We start from the raw sequence: 20758 nt of genomic DNA on the forward strand, positions 1-20758 counted from the left end.
TCTTAACCGAAATAGCCTTAGGAGAAAGGACTGGTACCATCCATCCTTAACCTTGTGCTGGGTTTTTGTGTTTTCTGTTTAAAGGATGAAGACAGAAAAGCTTTGCAGGATCAAATAAAGACATTAACAACTAGATTGGAGAAGGAAAAGTTAAGGAATGAGAGGTAATGGGCTTTAATGATTCACATGTTGTCTGTCTGCAGCTGAGAAACTATTTGACCACATGCAAATGTGTTCCAGGTTTAGAAAGGAAGCTAATCAGATCAACAAAAACTGGGAGAGGAAGTTCTTCATCCTCAGGAACAGGTATAGTGTAAACAGTGTATGTATAGATATACAGACGAGTTCCATTTGTAGAAATGCTCCACTAGTCTTTTGAGACAACTGTGACCCTTATGTTTTTCTTTATACATCAGTTAATGTTAGATGATCTCACATACTTTTAATAAGAACTGCAACATGGTTTAAAATAGCAAGGTGTTCAGAATCACTTAAAAGAAAGAGTGTAATCCCACCTATCGTGTATCTTCCTCAGCAGCAGTTTGCATATAATCATGAAAAGTGGTCTGCATCTTCACAAATGACTTCATACACCAGGTCCTTTCCCCACAGTTCCTTTATCTACTCACGCAGTCATTTAATTTCTTCTCCCTGAATTATGTTTGCTTTTTTTTTTTTAATGGCGAGAGTGTATCTGTGAAATTCTGGGCCAGATATTGTAGCACACACCTGTAATCCCAGCACTTTGGAGGATGGAGAAGGAGGATTGCTAAAAATAGGAGGCTAGTCTTGGCTACATCTTAAGCTCAGAGACAACCTGGACTAAATAAGTGAAATACTGTCTTAAGAAAACATGAACAAGAAAGGATAGAAAGAAAGGAAAGGAGGAGAGAGTAAGGAGGGAGTGAAAGAAGGAATTAAAACCCTTACTAACAGTATCTAATGTTTGTATTGAATATAAATGCTATGCAGAGTAATTGCTGCTTTTCTCCTTTGTCCCATCATATGAACATTTAAAAATGCATTTCCAGAACACTTGTTTCCTCACTTAACTTCCTACCACATTTTCTTGTTTATCACATATTGTAAGTTTCTTTGCAAGAAACTTAATAGTGGAGGACAGTGATGGACTGATGTGGGTCAGTGCAGGCCAAGCTTGAAGCTTATGCATGACATTAACGTATTGCATTTGCTCTGCAGGGCAATAGTATAGTACATTTTCCCTACATGTCACAAGCACATGATACCCATCATGTACAAAAATCTTACACCCAATGTTGTAATAGGACTATCAACCAAGGTCTCACATGACACCAGAAATGATGCCAGATGGGGAGCACAAGTGCCCTTCTCTGGGGAAAATGTCTTCTTTGTGTTCCTGTTCTGTTCTGCATATCTGCTTGTAACTCTTGTGCTTTATAAACATGTATACTTTTTGTTTTGGGCTGTCTTATACAAGATCTCACTCTAATGCCCAGGTAGATCTTGAACTCTCAACAATCCTCCCATCAGAACCCACTGTGCTGTAAGAAGATAAATGACTTCCATAGTTGTCTTCCGACTTCCACAATCACTCTGTAGCATGTACATGTCCACACACACAAACACAGGGAGTGTGAAGAACATAGATATGAGGGGGGACCGGAGCACACCTAAACATGGGCACACAGACTATACACATTACAAAAAGGGAATGGGGAAGAAACGAGCAATTTTTGTGTTGAGGAATATTCAGTTTACCATGGCCACTATTTTGCCCTCCAAAAATATTTATGCCTGTCTGTAGCATGAATAATAAAAACCCAGAAACAGATACTGGGGTTCAAGCTGAAGCTCAGAGAAGCAAAGATCCTCTCCTCACCGTAGCTGGAAACTAACTCTCAGAATACAGCATGAGACACTGGGTTCCCGTGTTTTATATACCTCTCTAGTGTATATTAAAGCTGTGAGCTCATTACTCTTTTAGACTGATTCACTCTCATGTATCCCTGGGTGGCTTAGAACTCACAGAGATCCATTTGCCTCTGTCTCCTGGGATTAAAGATGCCTGCCACCAGTACCCAGCTTCTGTGGTTGTGGCTAACTTCGCATTCTGACCTTCAGTGCTTTATTAGATCATAAACAATGTATCAGTACACCTGTCCTATATGCAAGATTTGCTATCCCAGGGCATTGTGTCTCTCCCTTCACCCTGCCCATGACCATGTCAGCTCAAGTCTAAACCCTTTCTAAGGTTCTTATCTCAAAGTCTCAATTCTCATGAACTAAATTCGGAATCAGGGAGGTTCCGGCCACAAATTCATTCATTATGGGCTCCTAAAGCTATGAATAAGCCCATTTTCTCCCAAATGCAAAGTGGGGCATTGTGTTGATATAGCTATCAATAATACTTATAAACATTCACATTCAAAAAGGGAGGACATGAGAGGATATTTAAAATGTTACTGGCTGTTTTTGTTTATTGTTGTTGCTTGTTTTGTTTTCTGGTGCTGGGGATGGAATTCATGTTAGGCAAGTATTCTAGCACTGAGATATTGCCCCCCATATTGCTGTAATATTTGTTGTTCACTTATAATCACTAGAAAAAGCATGTCCAGCCACACTCCCATTGGGAATAAGCTAAACATTTCCTAAGTGGTAAGTTGTGGTTCTTATTATTTCTGATGCTTAATTTCTTGAATCTTAAGTCAGCGAGAGCCTTCCACAGATAAAGACTGCACAACTGGCCTAACCTTTGATGGTTCCCTTGATTTCTAGTAGAGTAACACATCTTGGACTCCCCTTGCATGTTTGATGCCTTAGATCTAGAAACAGCCATTTCTCAAAAGCATCCTCATTCATTTCCATGAGACCCTACAGTCTGAGAGGTAGTCATTGCTGTTACTTCTAAGAAATTCAGTTTTTAAAGAAGACGAAAGTTTAAATTCATAATTTTATATTTTACTTGGCAATATTTAAGAAATGCATATGGTCCCTACCCACATAAGTGTTGGTCTTATCCTATAATATCTATACATCTTATTATATCACTTCTTTTGTTTCAGCTTTCATGTCCTAAAGGATGAGATGTTCACTAGACACACACTTTTCCGGCAGTTTGCAATGATTGCTGACACCTCCTTCAATTACATTGTAAGTACTTTGAATACATGCACCTGTGTCTATGAAAGACACATATTTATTGAACTCCAATTGAATGAGAGGCTCTGGTGATAATACACAACAGTCACTCTACAAGGTCCTGAGGGCATAGAACAAAGTGCAGGGCCCCAAGGAGCTCAGTTAGTGTGAAATACAAATGTGTAAGCAAGGCTGTTACAATGCAGCATAATGGTTGAGCTGAGATAGAGGTCAGTGCAGATCCAGAGGATGGGATTCTTGTGCTGGATAGTAGTGTCTGCCCATTTGTTCATCTTTGCCCACGGATGTTCTGTTTAGGAGTATCCAACTTCAAGTCCAAGTCTCCAGTCACTTTCAAATGGAGGAATGAGTAAGCACCAAGTCATTCATCCTGATTAGAAACCGTACATACCAGATTCCCTATAACAAAATACCTGAGACCTTTGAGGTAAAGCAGTTTACTTAGATCACAATTGGAGCTTCAAAGTCCAAATAACATAGTATAGGCTGACAAGGGCTGTATCATTTCATGACAAACATCAATGGCAGGAGAGTCTGTCAGAACAAGTTGTCACATCCGGAGCCAGGGAGCAGAGGGAACAAAGAAGCCAAGCTTGCTCCATGCAACAACCATTCGAGCACAGCCCAAAGTGACATAAGGACCTCCCATGAGTAAGCACCTCTTGATGGTTCCATCGCTTATTAGTGTCATAAGAGGAGATCTAGTTTCCAATATGCTAACCTTGGTGGCACAACCTACCATATTCAGACCGTAGCATAGACCTGTAGATCAAGTGTAACTCAGCAATAGATTATCACTTGCCCTGTCTTAATGAAAGAGTACTGTTTATGAAAGGAATGGTGGCCAGTCTAGAGACAGATTGGTAAATTTCAACTGACAAGTCAGCATGAGTAGCAACTCCTTTAACCCTCTGCTGCTGTGCTGTTTTCTTTGATCAGTCAGGTATTTTGTTTTGTTTTTAAAACAGGGCATAAAAAACAGGCTGTAGGGTATTGCTATAAGAGACATATAGTCTAAAATAATTTTCTTTCTAGTTCTTTTCAACATTTCTCACTTTAACAGCCTTACTTATCCATCTGCATTTCACACTATCTGAGCTCCTTTTCTAGCTATAAGTTACTACAAAGTATTCTGAAGTACCTGGTCAGGACAGTATTTTTACCAAAATCTATTTAAAAACCTGAGAGTTTTAAGAATTGTCTCCTAAGCAGGATGGTAGTGGCGCATGCCCAGCACTTGGCAGGCAGATGTCTGTGAGTTCAAGACCAGCCTGGTCTACAGAGCAAGTTCCAGGAAGCCAGGACTACACAAAGAAACCCTGACTTAAAAACAAACAATTGTCCCTTGAAATATTCCAAAACTGGTCTACATAAAGGAAAACATAGTGTCTTTCTTCCTGCCTTTTCTCCCTCTCGCTGAAGTTTGAAATTTCACCTGTCATTATCCTCATGTTAGATGTTTAACCAGCCTGACAAACAAAATAGAAAGTTCCATGAGAAGGCTGTCACTCAATCAGACATTTTTAGTATTTGGGGGAGGGGTATAATCATTGTATCTATTCCTTAAAAATATAATGCTGTGATTTTTATTTGTTGGATTGTATTTCTTAAGTCTTCTTAACCAATGGTTTATCATATCTGCTGCAAACAATTCAATGATAAGGATCCCCTTTAACTTTTAATGTTATGTTCTGTGGTGAGCTAGCAGCTATAGCTGTCTGAAAAACTTCTGTCCCTACAGGTTTGCTTTATATACATTGTACATATGGCACTGCCTTCTCCCCTCAGCCCTATACATACATCCACTTTGCCTTACTAAGACTCCAGAATCATCATGAAGCAAGGGGGTCTTGTTAAATCACACATTCTAAGTGGATTCTGGGTTGTGTCTTCTACCTCTGGATTAAATGAGCCTTTGACTACTCTTACATGTATTTGTTAAGTTTGGCAAATGTCCTCAAAGCAAAATGGAGCTAAAGGATGGGAAATGTGGTGTCCACCTTTTTTTAAGTCTTTCATCTGACAGCATTCTTTTCTTTCTTTCTTATTTTACATATCAATCCAGTTCCCTCTCCCTCCCTCCCTCCCTTCCTCCCTCCCTCTCTCCCACCCTCTCTTCCACCCTCCCAAGCTCCCTGACCACCCTCTCATCCGATCCCCCCCTACTCCACAGGGAAGGGTGATCCCTTATAGGAGGGGTCATCTAAATCTGTCAAGTCATTTGGAGCAGGGACTAGGCCCTCCCTCCTGCCTCTAGGTTAAGGGAGTATCCCTCCGTGGGGAATGTGCTCCCAAAGTCCTTTTGTGCACCAGGGATACATCCTGGTTCCACTATCCGAGGTCCCTTAGACTACCCAGGCCTTCTAACTGAGACCCATGTTCAGGGGGTCTAAGTCAGTCCCATGGTGGATTCCCAACTATCAGTCTAGGGGCCCATTAGCTCCTTCTTGTTCAGGTTAGCTGTCTCTGTGGGTTTCTGTAGCCTGGTCTCGTCCCCATTTTATCACTCCTCCCTCTCTGCATCTGGATTCCAGTTCGGCTCAGCTTTTAGCTGTGGGTGTCTGCTTCTGTTTCCATCAGCTACTAGATGAGGGCTCTATGATGGTGGATAAGTTAGTCATCAATCTCATTATCAGGGAAGGGCATTCATGGTAGCCTTTCCACTGTTGTTCAAATTGTTAGGTGGGGTCAGTCTTGTAGGTCTCTGGGCATTTCTCTAGTCAGTTTTCTCTTGAAACCTATAATGGCTCCCTCTTTTATGTTCTCTCTCTCTCTCTCTCTCTCTCTCTCTCTCTCTCTCTCTCTCTCTCTCTCTCTCTCTCTCTGGTTTATTCCTCCCCTGACTCAATCTTCCTAGTCCCACGCGCTTTCCTTTCCGTCCCTTCTCTTTCTCCTAGCTCCCTCTCCACTCACTGCCCCCCTACTCCCAACATGCTCAGGAGATTTTGTTCCTTTCCCCTTCTGTGAAAGACCTTGTATGAATCTCTTAGATTCCTAAGAGAATATTTTTCTTGAATCGTCTCTCAAAATCGCCTCAGTAAAGCAGTGAACCTTTGCTACTACTTGTTGATGATGGTGCTGGTGTTATTGATTTGAGTTGGGGCATCTCTACATTACCCAGGCTAGTCTCAAACATCTGGGTTTAAACAGTCCTTCTGCTTTGGCAGCTTGAGTATCTGGGACTCTAGATGTACACCACCATTGATTTACAGGAAAGGATTTCTCCCTCTGTATTTGAAAAAATAAGTTAGAAGCAGAGTTTTCATGTCATGGTTGAGGAGTTAAAGAGTGTGACAGGTATTCTTCATTGTCGATTTGACGACATCTGGAATTAACTAAAAGCTAAGCAGCTGGGTACACCTATGAGAGATTCCTGATTAAATCATTGAAATGGGAAGGTCCATCTTAAATCTGGATTTTTTTTTTTTTTTTTTTTTTTTTTTTTTTTTTTTAGATGGGAAGATCCACCTTAAATCTAGACCACACCTTCTGGTGGCAGCCTACATAAAGGACATGGAATAAGCCTGCTTGCTTGATCTTTCTAGCAAGTTCATTTCTTCACTGGCATGACAGACTACTTCTTTGGGATTCTAGCATATACCAAAAAACAGCTGAGACATCTAGCTTCTTAGACTGAACAACTACTGGATTCTTGAACCTTCCATAGGGAGAAAGCCATTCTTTAAATAAACCACTCTAATAAATCTAAATAAGTTTTATATACTTCGGTTCACTATATCTGCTCTGCTACTCTAGAGAAGCCTGACTGATACAAAGCTTGTCCATGTCCCTCTGCTTTGATTATGATGTCCTCTTGGCCCACAGTACCTACTGTTTGTATCTTTCAGAAAGTCAAGCCTTTGTATGTGCACTCCACAATGCACATGTCAGAGTCATCCTCTCCGACAAATGTTTTTCACTCACCCATGGTAGGTCAATTGTTTTTCTCTACTAAACATTTAATCAGTTAATATTATTGACACTTATTAATGAAACACTTTGGTTAATGTGCAGATGGAGCACAAGTTTGTGGACATACCCAGTGACCAGGTGACCTATACACACTTGCCAAAAGGTAAGAATCTAGGGAATGAGAGTAGGGGTGTTTCCCATAATGCCAACCTAGCATACTGAGGCCCTAGCAGCCATCACATCACCAAAGGAAAACAAGGTAAGACTACCATTGTTCGGAGAAAAGGTTCACACTGAGAAGAAAGATACAAAACAAGTTAAACTGTTTGTCTTCTCCTTTTCTGTAGTCCAGGCTGGCCTCAAACCTCACAGAAATCATCCCTCTATTTTGCTTTCCTTGTTTGTTTAAGGTATCTGGTAGTATGGATGAAACTGGGACTTTTCAGCCAATTTATAAACTTTGTGCATTTCTGTATTCTGACTGCTGCTAATTGAAAATGAATCTTGTCTTTCTTTAAACTCAGAAACTATCTCAGTTAAAATTTCACACCTTTTTATTAGACTGCAAAAAAAGAATAATTTAAAAAAACCCAACCCTGAATTTCTAGTTAAATGTCATTTTATCCAATTCAATGATTAGCAGAAAAATAAGACTGTTTCTTGCAAATTCTACTTTGATAGACCCCCTAAAGAGCTTCTCATTGAATGTGTACTTACACTCCAATTTATTTTGTTTATATATCTGTAAACCATTTCTCTGACCTTGGAAACCAAAATAAATCTATGTAAGAGTGTTCAGGCTAAGGGCAGATACATGTTCTCAGAGAAGTTTCTGGGCTGAGGGTAGATCTCAATGGTAGCGTGCTTTCTTAGTGAATATGAGAACCCAGGTTCAATCTCTAGGATTGGGGAAAGATGTTTCATTATTTCAAGCTTCTAAATTTGTAGAACATAGTAAGTAAGTAGAATTAACAAAATATAGCATTGTTACTTTGAATTATGAGCACTGATCATGACTGATCACTGAATGAGTGATTCATTTGGCATATCTGGAAATGTTTAAAAGTAGACTAGGTAATGAAACTTTCTGCACAGGCAATGTGTGTGATAAGAGCTTAAATCCTGGCCTCTGCAGACAGTGTAAGGGGTCTCCTTTCCTAGACATCTGTGCAGTGGGAAAGCTTCCTGTGGTTGTATGCACTGCTGCTATAAAGTCAATGGTTGTCTTCCTGGGGGACAAAGGAATCTTTGAGCACTCACAGTGATGGACGCCTCCTCAGGACTGACAGTAAATTACAGCTGTGCTCAGATTGGACTTCATAGCTTAGGAAACAGCAATGTTTAAAGATGATAGTATTTAAATAATGAATTACATCTGTGAAATTGGAAATCCCAACTCACAAGTTATTTCAAAATATGTAAATGTGGGTTGGTAAATTTAGAGTTCGTTGTTTACCTGAAATTTGAGTTAGGAAACTATGACCTCAGCAGTGTATTCCCAAACAACCCACTGCATCCACAGTTGACTTTCCAGGACTGCAGATACAGCTCAGTAGAGAGTCTTTGTCTTATATTCTCAAGGTTCTGTCTTATACACACACACACACACACACACACACACACACACACCTATGCAATTTTTAGTTGACTTTTCAAGGGTGAGAAAATATTTTTCAAAGGTTCACTTAAAGTAGAAATAGCACAAGTAACTGCAGATGGAAAGCAGCTCTGGCTGAACCAAGCACTACCATGCCTTCCTCATCCTTGGAAATGCAAAATTTAGAATTATCTCCCCTAGTCTGCCAAAAGTCCTCCAAAGACTCATTATTTCACTTTTTTGTCACACAAATCAGACTGAATATAAATATTGTATGTGAACATGAGTTCCCAGATATCCATAAAGCTGGTAATTCTGGCTATTAATCCACACTGTGAAAATATTTGCATCATAATGCCTCTGTACAAAAGAAAAAGAAGCAAATCTCTAATAAAATTTCCACATGTCATCTTCATCCTCACTCTGATGATAATGCTGAGAAATAACCCAATTAGACAACACATCTGGCTAATTAGCTTCAAATGAGCCAAAATTTGCTAAAATCAAAATTTTCATTTTTATTGATTGAACAAAAAAATCTAAATTAATAATTTAATAATTTGAGAAATGGATGAATCTTCTAGAATACAGTTTTTAGAGGCAGTATCTCGTGGATGGATATTATCCGTAACACATTGATAAAGGACAACATTGTCACCACCAAGCAAATCATTCTAAGCTCCCCAGCTACTTTGTAGGATTAAGAAAATAACCTTTGAGGCTCCCAGAAAATAATTCAATGTTACCAGTATTTTCAAGCACTAATTCACAAATAATAATATGGTGTTAGCTATACAGTTAATATGTGTCACTTTATATACCATGAAGAAAGAGAGGTGTTCACAATAATGTATCTGGCAAGGAACCATAAATGGAATATTCTGTGAGTGTGACTGTGAGTGTATGTGCACCCATGTATGTACACTCAGAGGCCAGATTGTCTTCCTCTGTCACTCTCTGCTTTATTGAATGGAGACAGAGTCACTCATGGAACTGGAAACTTGTCTTCTTACCTATGCTGGATGGTCAGTAATTTCTCAAGATCCACCTGTCTCTACCCTAATGCTGGCATTACAAGCACATGCAGTCACACCTAGTTTTTTACCTGGTGCATGGGATTTGAACTCAGGTCCTTGTGCTTGCCAAACAGGTTCTCTTAACTACTCGCTCAAGTCTACAGCACTGGAAATTGGACTCTTTGATGTTGCAGGTTTATTTTTGCTGTTGTTCAAAATATTCAAATTAATTTTAAGACTTAAAATGCCCCATTGAACATGAAAACAGTAACCCTCTCTGTTACAATGTTCTACGGCAATTCAAAGATTTAAGTTTCTAGGATGCACTTCCACACCACAGGATGCTCTTTCAGAGTATACAGATGCCTTGTAGTAGGAAGAGGTAATATTCTAAGTGTTTCTCAAGTTTTAACTCTAGTGCCCCCTGAGGTAGGATTTCCCTTATTAATTTCCTTCACTTAACAGGTGGCGTATATAAGTACATCAAGAGTTGGCAAACTGTTAAGGTTATACCAACAGTAGAACTGGGGGATTCAATCAAGTGGCCCAAAAATCTGTGCCAGGCACCCCTGAACTGAGTTATCTGACCCCAAAATGCATACAGGACCAGGAGTAATCTTGTTTCAGCAAGGTGCAGGAGACATTTTGTGATGCATCAGGAAGCCTGGGAAGCTGGCAGACTCCAGGTCCAATCTCAGTTCAACCCTTAATCCCTAGGCAGATCCTCGTGGCTTTCCTCTGCTGTGTAAGAGCAGGGGCAACCCTACCCTGTGCTCTCATTAAGAGGATTAAATAAAATAGTCTCCTGGAAGACATATGGAGCTCATTCTTCCATTTGCTTCTCTTCTTGAGCCATTTCTAATGGAACCCCAAACTAAAGTCTGTAAGCAGTAGGCACATAAATTAAAATAATTTTATCTTTGTTTCTTAAGTAACTAGTCTTCCATCAGGCATGAGAAAAACTGAAATCTGAGGCTAGTGCATGCAATGAGAAAGGGAATTGAATAATCTATAGTCAAAACAATGTTGTATCAGGGATGACCTGCTTAAGCAGGCTGCACATGACTCCTTTGTTATGAAGTCTGAGAGTTCTAAAGAGAGCCACAGGGCTTCATTCATGCAGTAGCCAGTGTTAAGAGATTTAAAAAAAAAAAATCTGACTAATAGAAGAAAATAAAAAACAAAGCACAACATTATCTGCAAAATCTGAAAGCAGTTTTTTACATGGTAGTAATTATCCCAAGAGAGCAAAAGTGAGATTATTAATTTGTTTGCAACTTCCCTGTGATAAAATGTGGGATGTGAGCCTCCCATTGTGTGCCCCACACTGCCCCCAGTTTATGTACTCAAGCAGACCTTTCTCACAGCCCAGTAATTAGGTGCTATTGACATTGTAATCTCTGGAAATGTTCTTAATGAGCCCAAAAGACACGAATCCCATAGATAAAACCTCAAAGTAACTGGTTGTGTAAGCACCTTGTCAGGAAGAGAAGGTTCAAACATCAGTATCTGTGTCAGGGGAAACCCAAACTGAAGCCCAGATTACATTGTATGGTTGATTTTCTGGGATTTCTAGGAAAGAAATACCCAATAGGTCACCTGAAGGTTTTTGAAGAATAGTAGAATGACCATAATATATTTGACAAAAAAAAAAAAAAAAAAAAAAAAAAAGGATCTTTTTCACCGTTTAAAATCTTAGGCCTGAGAACAGTCCTCCAAGACTCTTTCCCACCATTTGGCAAGACTAAATGTTCATTAAAAGTTTAGTTCAGTTGACCCTGATGCTGTTTTAAATACAAAAAAAAAATGGGTTTAAAAAAAAAATCACACAAGGAGCTGAAGAGATGGTGGTGCAGCAGTTTAAGGTACTGGTACTCTTCTAGAGGACCTGGGTTCAATTCCCAGCACCCACGTGACAGCTCACAAGTGTCAGTAACTCCAGTTCCAGAAGACATCCATGTAGGCAAAACACCAATGCACAAAAAATAAAAATAAATTATTTTTTAAAATGCATACACTAAAAAAATCACACAAGAAGTAAGAAGTTGGAACTTGGATAAAAAATAAGCAATTTTAAGCTTATGTAAATTAAAATCCAACAAGTTGGTGTTAGTTTACATATCATTTCTAAACTCTCAGCTATAACTGATAGAATTTTGAGGATTAGTCAAATTCACATTCAAATGTGTATTTTAAAATATAACTGCATGTAAAACTGATACAGTGCATCTTTTAATTTCTAACTAGTGGCTATAAACACTAATGCATTTACAGGGGCTGGGAATGGGCACACATCTATAATCCCAGCACTTGGGAGATGAAACAGGAGAATCACTCTGAGTTTGAGGTCCAGCCTCGGCTACAAAGTAAGTTCCAAGCAGGAAGGACTACAAAGTGAGACCCTGTCTCAAACAACAACACATTTAGATGGAATTAACCTGTGAATTATATTTAGTGCCGGGACTAACCTGCTTTTCTAGGTATAGAGTATAAAGAGACTGTAAATGTTAACGCTGTCATTGCTACCAACTTTTATACTGTTTCCTTTACTGTCGCCAATTCTCCATTATTGAAAAACTAAATTACATGTCATCTTTGTCTTAGGGATTTGAGCTGATTCTCTTTCTGTGAGAATTTTCCTTGTTTTTCATACATTTACTGAGAGATCTTTTCTCCTTGAGATCATAACCTTTAGCGCATTAGACAGTGAACTGAAACCTGAGCCATCAGTAATCTTAGTTTATCCTTGCCAATGCTGTAAGTTCTGGATTGCATAGAAAAGAGTCCAGGAGCCAGTTGTATTAAAGGGGCTATGACAGAATTAAAAGGCTTCCTGCAGAGTTGTCCACAGGTCAAAGAAAGTATTGAAAGACATCACATTCCCTAGGACCTTTCACTAGGTCCTTACTTAGTTCAAGCCCCATGACTATACAAAAAAGACAAATGAAAAGGAGAAGCAGCCTTTTTTTGTTTTTGTTTTTGAAAGTGAAGTACTTGGAAAGGTAGCTCATGGGTTAAGAGCACTTACTGTCCTTCCAGAGGACCTGGATTCGGTTCCCCAGAACCCACATCAGGTGGCTCACAACTGCCAATAACTTCAGTTCTAGGAGATCCAGTGCCCTTTGGCCTCCATAGCAGACATGTGGTATACATAAGCAAATGCAAGCACAAACACATGGATAAAAATTTTAAAATCTTGCTTTTAAAAAATAAAGAAAATGAAGTGCTAATATTCCTAAACTTTATTATAAAAAGTTCAAAACTAATTAGAACTATACTTCATTAATTTGATGGACTATCTATTATTCATCAAATTTTACCGATATTTGTAGAAATATGTGTATTTTGTTTGATGAAAGCCATTGAGCACAGTTCTTATCATGTGTATACCAGCCCTAAGAGGGCTTTTCTGGTGTGCATGGGTCAAATTTGTTTTGCTTCTCTTTAAAATACTGGTTTTATCTATTGCAATCACTAATTGTTCTCAACTAAAAAAATTATTATATGCATAAATTAAATCCTAACTACCATTTGGGACAGTTATGAAGTAGAGTCCACTCAGTGCCTCTGGTATCACAATCAAGGAGTGCAAAGCTGGTGTGGAAAGAGATCCTAGGCCATGCAGTCTGGGCCACCTGTCTCTGAATTGCCCCATTGCTATTGATTTTTATTGTCACCCAGCATAGCTGGCCTCAGTTCTATCTGCAGCTCCTAAGTTGAACTGTTCCCAATGTCTTTGCTTTTGAAATAATTGCAGAATATTTCAAATTTAGAGGCTTCTTTGGGTCACAAATAAATGCTATCTCTATCCAGGCTCTGAGTGTGGCGGGCAGCTTTTGCTTTAGTTTTCATCATAGTTTATTGCTGCTTCTGCTCTATGTAGGGATTGTTGAGCTTACATGAGCTTTAGGAAAGTCCCTGAAAACACAGATTTAGGTGAGGCCTGTAATCCTTGTTGTTCTGGGTGCTGAGGCAGGAGGAGTGTAAGTCAAAGCTTGCCTGTGCCACATACTGATCCTGAGTGCGAGCCTCTATCTCAAAAGTAAAGACTGATAAACAGCTCACTAGTAGATCACTTGCCTAGCATGTATGCAGTTCAGTTCACAACACTGCAAAAAAAAAATTAACTAAAGAGTAAAAAAATAGACTTTGTATGTATCTCAGTGATACAGTGCCCACCTAGCATGACCCAAGGCCCTAAGTTCAAACCCCTGTACTTTAAATAACAATAAAAACTTTTATTGAAAAAGAAGTTTATGTGTTGTCTTCCTCTTGGTTGGCATAGCATAAGGCCAAAGTATGCCTTCTTCCATTAATCCATGTTAACTTGAGACTCTGGGACAATTTTACAGCAGGGTATTCTCTGAGCAGAGGTATGGTGTTCTTGGCTCTTTAACATGTGGCTTTTTCTAAGCACTTTCTCAGAATTGCTTTATCTTTAATTAATGGCATCTGGTTTCACTGTCTTTAAGTCAGAAATGTGGCAAGACTTTTAATCCTTGAAATTTGTACATAACCCTTTCTTGAAGAACTTTGTAAATATTCCATGTGAATTAAAAAATAATCTGTACATTCTATTTGTTTGAGGCAGAATTCTGTAGTGTCCTATTAGGTCATCTTGTTAATTTAGTAATTCCAATGTTCTCTGCTTTCTACTATATACTTAATATCTTGCTTTTCTAAAAGAGCACCCCAGAAATATCTCACCATGCCTGAGGGCTTGTCTGTTTTTCTAAGTAGCTCAGAACATTTTTGTCTTATTTATTTTAAGAATATATCAAATTAGCCAAAATTACTACTTTACTGGAGAATCATCGTGTGTGTCGTAGTTCTTTGATGTTTTAAATTATATTGTTTTATGTAGCTAATAAGACAGTAGTGTTCTTACTAATGTTTTCATTTTTCAGTGGCTGGGAAATGTGAACCTAAGAATGCTACACAAGCGAGAAAACATGAGTTCAAATCCTTAGAACTCAAATTTAAGAAGCTGTACATGGTCACATGTTCCTGTAAGCCTGGAGAAAGCAAAGACAGGAGGATTTCTGGGGCTAGCTAGCTACCTGTCTAGTTCCAGGTTCAGTGAGAGGTCGTGTCTCAAGGTGGAGAGTGACAGTAGGACAAATACTATCACCCTGTGGCCTCTGTGCATTGGCACACGTGCACCTGCACACATGTGCATGTGAACAAAATACAACACATGCACATAGAAAATATGATTGCACTGTGTCCTCTTCTCAATCTCCAATAATTACTTAGGGTGTGTCATCTGTATGTATGTATGTATGTATGTATGCATGTATATATGTGCAGGTGTTCATGTGCTGGTGTATATGTACATATGTGGCTGTGCATGTGTATGTGAATTCTAGAAGACAATCTCAGGTGTTGTTCCTCAACATCTTTAAATAGTTTGGAGAAAGTAACCTAGGCTGGCTGGACAGGGAGCTCGTCTCTCCCTGTCTCTACTTCACCAGCACTGGCATTACAAGAATGCACCACCATGTCCAATGTCTTATGTGAGTCATTTGCATCCAACCCTGGTCCTTGAGCTCATAAAGCAAACACATTACCAACTGAACCCTCATAACTGCTTTCTAATAGGTGAATATCACATTTAAAATTGTGAGTTTTGTAGACATTTACTCATTTCTATCGTCTTTTATATTTCCTGATATTTATATTATCTAGTGTGCTTTTCACTATTTTTTTTAAATTGATAACATTTTCTGTATTATTTCCCCCTTTCTGCTTTTGAAAACTTGAGGTACTACTTATTTTCTTTAAGTATATACATTGGCATATGTGTACATGTTTAGTATGTGTGCATGTTTAAAGTGTCACTGCTTCAATACTTGGTTTAGTAAGAGTTCTGGTGATGGCAGACTCTGTGTTTGTTTTTTGTTGTTTGTTTGTTGTTTTGTTTTGGTTTTTTTTACTGATTATTGGTGGAAGTTTAACAAGATGTGAAATCCCAGGTTGTCAATGTATTAGTTTCATCTCCTTGGTGTGACAAAATACTCCAAAACACGATGAAAGCTTAAGAAACCAAAGGGTTTGTTTGGCTTGATGTGAGCATATAGTTGATCACAGCAGGGAAACTGTGGAAGCAGGGCTTAAGGGGAGTTGAAGGTGTGAGAACAGGAGAGTGTCCACAGTGCTCAGATCACTTCCATTTTCATCAGTCCAGGGCCATGGTCCGTGCAATGGCGTCCTCGTTGGTAAGGAGGGGCTTCAGCCCCAGATAACCTACTTACTCTCCATAGTCTGTCTCAGTTGTTCTTGGAGGCACATCTCCTATGGGACTCCAAGCAATAATAGCCACCACAGGCAGCCGTTCTCCCTCCAGACTTTGCCATTTTGTCAGTACTTTTGAGCCACTGCACAGGGTTCTGGGAAGTTACTGGATACTTGTAAATAGCTTGTGAGTTTTCTCCACTTTTTTATGGTTTACTCATTATTTTTTGTGATTATTACCTCTACAATCCATTCAGCTCTATAATAGTTGCTGTCAGTAGAGAGAATATGGTTGAGATAAGATGATTTATGTTCGTTTATTTTTAGAAAATTCTCTGCCATTGGCTTTTCCAATAATGCTTTTCCAACATGCAACATACCCTAAATTATTTTATCTCTCAATCTATTCTGCAGTCTCAGAACCCACATGAGCCTTTCGTTTTCTATTGTGGTTGGAGGTCTAAGCTTCAATACTGTTTTTGCAGTTTTCAGTTTCTCTCTTCAGCTGTGCCAGTTTAAACCATGTCTTAATCCCTAACTTCTGTATTTCCAAGACATTTGTTTTTTTCATTGGCTTTTGGTATCTATTCTCTCATATATGTTTTGGCATATTTTGAACATGATTTTGTTTTTCTTTCTAATGTACATTATCAATCATCTCATTAAACATAAATACATGTTTTAAGCCATTTTCATGCTATTTCATTACTTTGAAATATCTGCAAATATATGTTGTGACAATTATTATCTTACTATTGTTTGTTTTCTATTATAAACCAGTGTTTAGTCTGAAATTTTCATTTGTAGTTATAAACATCTCTCTCCATCTATCTCTCTCCAGCCTCTCTTCCCCTTTTTTTCTCTCTCTTCCTCTCTCTCCACAGTAACATCATTTTAACTTGATAGCCTACAATGATTCTATCTCAAATAGGGTCACATGTAGGCACTGGGGTGCTAAGGTTTAGATTTGGAAAGTTCCCCCAAAGTCCTGGTGTTAAAGGCCTGTTGTGTTCTGAGAAGTGGTCAACCTCTGAGAGGGGAGACTAGACTTAGAAGGAGGATTTGCTTTACTGTTAACATGTCCTTAGGGGACACTGTGGGCTGCTGGCTGTTTTAATCCATTTCTGACTAGAAGACAAATTGCTTTGCTCCAGTAGACATTCCCTATCCTGACAACACCCCATAATCAACTCAAAAGAGAATGACCAAGGGATGAGAGGCGAACTCTGAAACCACATCCAAAATAAGCTTACCTTCTTCACAGGCTGTCTCCTCGGGTATTGTGTAGTAAGTACTGCATAGTATATAAAAGAAAGCTCTCAAACACTAGGGGTTAGGACTTCAACATTTTTTTTAGGACAACAGGATTCAGTCTACAGCTGACTATTTTATTGTTTTAAATTTTTTTCTAAAAATTGTTTACCTTATTTCATGTAGTATGTCTTTTTTGTTTTAAAATTTACTATAACTTTCATGTGAAATATTAAATAAGGAATTCACTAGAGCATTATGCTCCCCCCTCCAGTTTACCCAAATAATTCTATATATTCAAATCTATTTTGTTCACATTATACACCAAGGAAACTTTGTTTTAAGTTTTATTTCTACATCCTATCCTATGGATGTCAATTGTCATAGTCATTATTGTCTTCTGCATCAAAATTATACCTTCAATATCTGTTTTTAAAAGATTTTTAAATGATTTTTTAACTTCAGGGCTGGGAACTCAGGTTAATATCAGATCATTCACCTTGTGTATGTTCACTACTCAGTACCACACACAGACACACACACACACAGAGAGTACACACAAGGAGATACACACACAAACACATGGACATACAGACCCACACACACAAACACACAGAATTCACACACACACAAACACACAGAATACACACACAGAGACATATAGACACATACACAATATGCACACAGGGAGACAGAGAGATGCACACACACAATGTGTGTGTGTGCATGTTCACAATAAATCTGTTACAATAAGACTTTGTACCTGCTTTGTGTGAAATATGGTTCATATTTCAGAAAAGAATATGTGTGGGTTGAAGTATGTGCAATCCTACCCCTACACCAATACAAAACAATAACAATGTAACCAATGAAACTCCAAGTTTGTTTCTTGTGAATTAGATCTTCTTAGCTGTAATAGGGTCTTTGCAGGTGTAATCAAATTCAGATGAAGTTATTATCTGGGTAGCAATGAAATTGGTACTTTTTGCTCTTTCTAAAAGCTGCTGGATCCTCATTTGGATCTATATGTAACTAAAACAGATTGAAAGCGTAACACATCTTTATTTGTGGCTGTCTGTCTCACTTTAGCAGAAGGCACAGAGTTAAGTCACTGCCCTTAACTTTTTCTCTTGAGGGAACTTCGATTCTAGGCACAGCAACATTTCAATGGAAAAAGGGGCCTCTGACACCAATGAGAACAATTAACAGTGAGGGTGAGGCTGCATCTGGGAGCAGAAGTAATCATTTAAGGACCACTGCCTTATCCCTTCAAGCAATAATGACTTCTTTGGACCACGCTGAAACATCAGAACTGAGAACATTCAAGGACACTGCACCATTATCAAGACTGCTTATCATGTGTACTTCTTGCCCTTTGGCACACACCTTCCTCTTCCTCTATTAAAACATATAGCTCGTGTCTATAACCTGAAGATGTACTTGGGGTTAATGAACCCCTTTACCTCTCCTTCCCAGCGTGGCCACTTTGAATAAATCTCCTCCCTCTGGTTTTCCCAATCACTTGTCTCTTTAAATTGGTGCATAGGAGACAGCTAATGGAACCTAGCTTGTTGGTGCTTCTAAACTCAGACTTTTACCTAAAATCTCTGGTTATGTCAAATTATTATCTGGTATCAATATTAGAGAAAACACTATATAAACATCCAGGACTCGCAGGGACAGCCCTGAGTTATGACAAATTGGGCTGTGGGAGAGGAGAGAAAGAAAACAGTAGAGAGAAATAAGAAAGGAAAGTAAAGGGTAGGTAGAAAGGAGGAAATCATGGGAGGGAGATTGGCATGATTAAACTGCAAGTAAGGAATGCATGATTGGCAGCCATCACCAGCAGTTGTGGAGAGGCAGAGAGGGCATGCACCAAGTCTCAAAGAAAGCATGGCTCTCTGACTTGGGATGATTGGGTTTTAGACTTACAGACTACAGAACTATGAAAGAATACATATGTATTAAGCCATCCAGCTTGGGAAATGTGGTGATCTGAATAACTATCCTTCACTGTGTTTTGAGCACTTTGTACTCCTTTTGGTGGCAGTTTGGGGAGGTTATAAAGTCTTTGGAAGGAGAAGCCCTAATGGAGAAAGTACAACACTGCAGGGGGGGGCATTGTGGGTTTGTAGCCTCACCCCTTCCTGTTTGTGCTCCACCTCCCTCCTTCCCGTATGTGGATAAAACTGTGATAGACCAGCTTTCTGTCCCTGCTGCCATGCCTTCCCCACCATGATGGACTCCTTTCCTCTAGACTCATGAGACAAAATAAACTCTTCCTCACATTGCTCTTGTCAGAATATTTTGTCTCAACAGAAAAGTGACTTAGACAGACATTGGAACCAAGAAAGTGAAGTTGTTACTGTGAAGAATCTGACCAATTTGGTTTTAAGAGGGACGAGGAAGACTTTAGAGACAAGGAAGATTTTATAATGTTGGACTAGAAAAAGCACTGAATGTTGTAAGCAGAGCTTACCTGGCCATTCTCATTGGAGCCTGGAAGACTCACAACTTTGAGAGCTATGTGAAAAGTGAAACCCCAGATACGCCGAGGTTTCATAAGAGAACAAGAACTCTATTAGCAACTGGGATAGAGGCTATTCACGTAGTATTTTGGCAAAGAGTCTGGCTATCATCTGCCCATGTCCTGAAAAGTTACCTGAAGCCAAATTTAAAAACAACGAGCTAATGTATTTGGTAGAAGAAATTTTACAACAGCATAGCATTGAGTCTCTGATGTGGTTGTTACTGATTGCCTTATGCAGATGTACAATGAAAACGAACAACAAGCAGACAAAAATAAATGAAAACTGCAGTTTGAAGAAGAAAAGAGCATTAGGAAGCATTACAGCCATAGTTGAGCATTGTGAAATATTTGTTTATGATTGTTGAATTTGTTTAACTGTGTATAGATGCATTATTTTTTTACCTTGCCTGCCTAAGGCAGCAGATTGTTCTAAGAAAAAAGCTGAATGGCAATATCCAAAGGGAGGGGGTTTATGCAGGACTTCTGGGCAGGGAGAATAAGTAGAAGGAGGAATTTAGTTTAGGGAAGGGAAGAAGAGAAAAGAACTTCCAGGGGCCAGCCAGAAAGACATGAGGGAGGCAGGAGTGTAGGACAGCAGAATAAGAAAGGTAAAAAGCCCTGGGGCAAAATGTAGATGAATAGAACCTGGTTAAATTAAGTTTAAAAGATCTAGTGGGACAAGCCTAAGCTAAGGTTGAGAATTTATAATAAGTCTCTGTATCTTTATTTGGGAACTGGTTGGTGATCCAAAGAAAATCCAACTCAGTTGTGTTTAAAAAAAAGAGAGAGAGAGAGAGACTATGATTATTAAGGAGATTAGCACTATCAAAGAGAAGCCTCCTGCTGCTCTTCATTGGAAAGATAAGAAAGTACCCTCAAGACAAAACCACACCTGACTAAGTCTCCATCTTGTGAAAGAGATGAGAGCTAAGGGGCTGTTTATTCATAGGAAACAGTTGTTTCAGTATCTCCATGTTGGTGCAGCTATGGTCTACGAGGCCTGGCTACACCCCATGCCGGCAGCCAAACTCACAGTACCATCCATGAGGTACTGGTTTTGGATACAAGAAAAATGCA

The 20758-nt window shown here is 39.0% G+C and overlaps 1 protein-coding gene across 1 annotated transcript in view; it reads left to right on the forward strand.

Moving 5' to 3' along the window:
* The window catches only part of CUNH10orf67 (chromosome unknown C10orf67 homolog), a 104551-nt gene that overhangs the window by 72274 nt on the left and 11519 nt on the right, over positions 1–20758 (forward strand). Inside the window, exons 14-17 of the mRNA XM_051205709.1 lie at positions 85–164; positions 241–306; positions 3045–3132; positions 6990–7070. Coding sequence (XP_051061666.1) covers positions 85–164; positions 241–306; positions 3045–3132; positions 6990–7070 — 315 coding nt within the window. The remainder of the gene's footprint in view (positions 1–84; positions 165–240; positions 307–3044; positions 3133–6989; positions 7071–20758) is intronic.

This window comes from Phodopus roborovskii, unplaced genomic scaffold (genome assembly GCF_943737965.1).
Source record: "Phodopus roborovskii unplaced genomic scaffold, PHOROB, whole genome shotgun sequence".
NCBI lineage: Eukaryota > Metazoa > Chordata > Mammalia > Rodentia > Cricetidae > Phodopus > Phodopus roborovskii.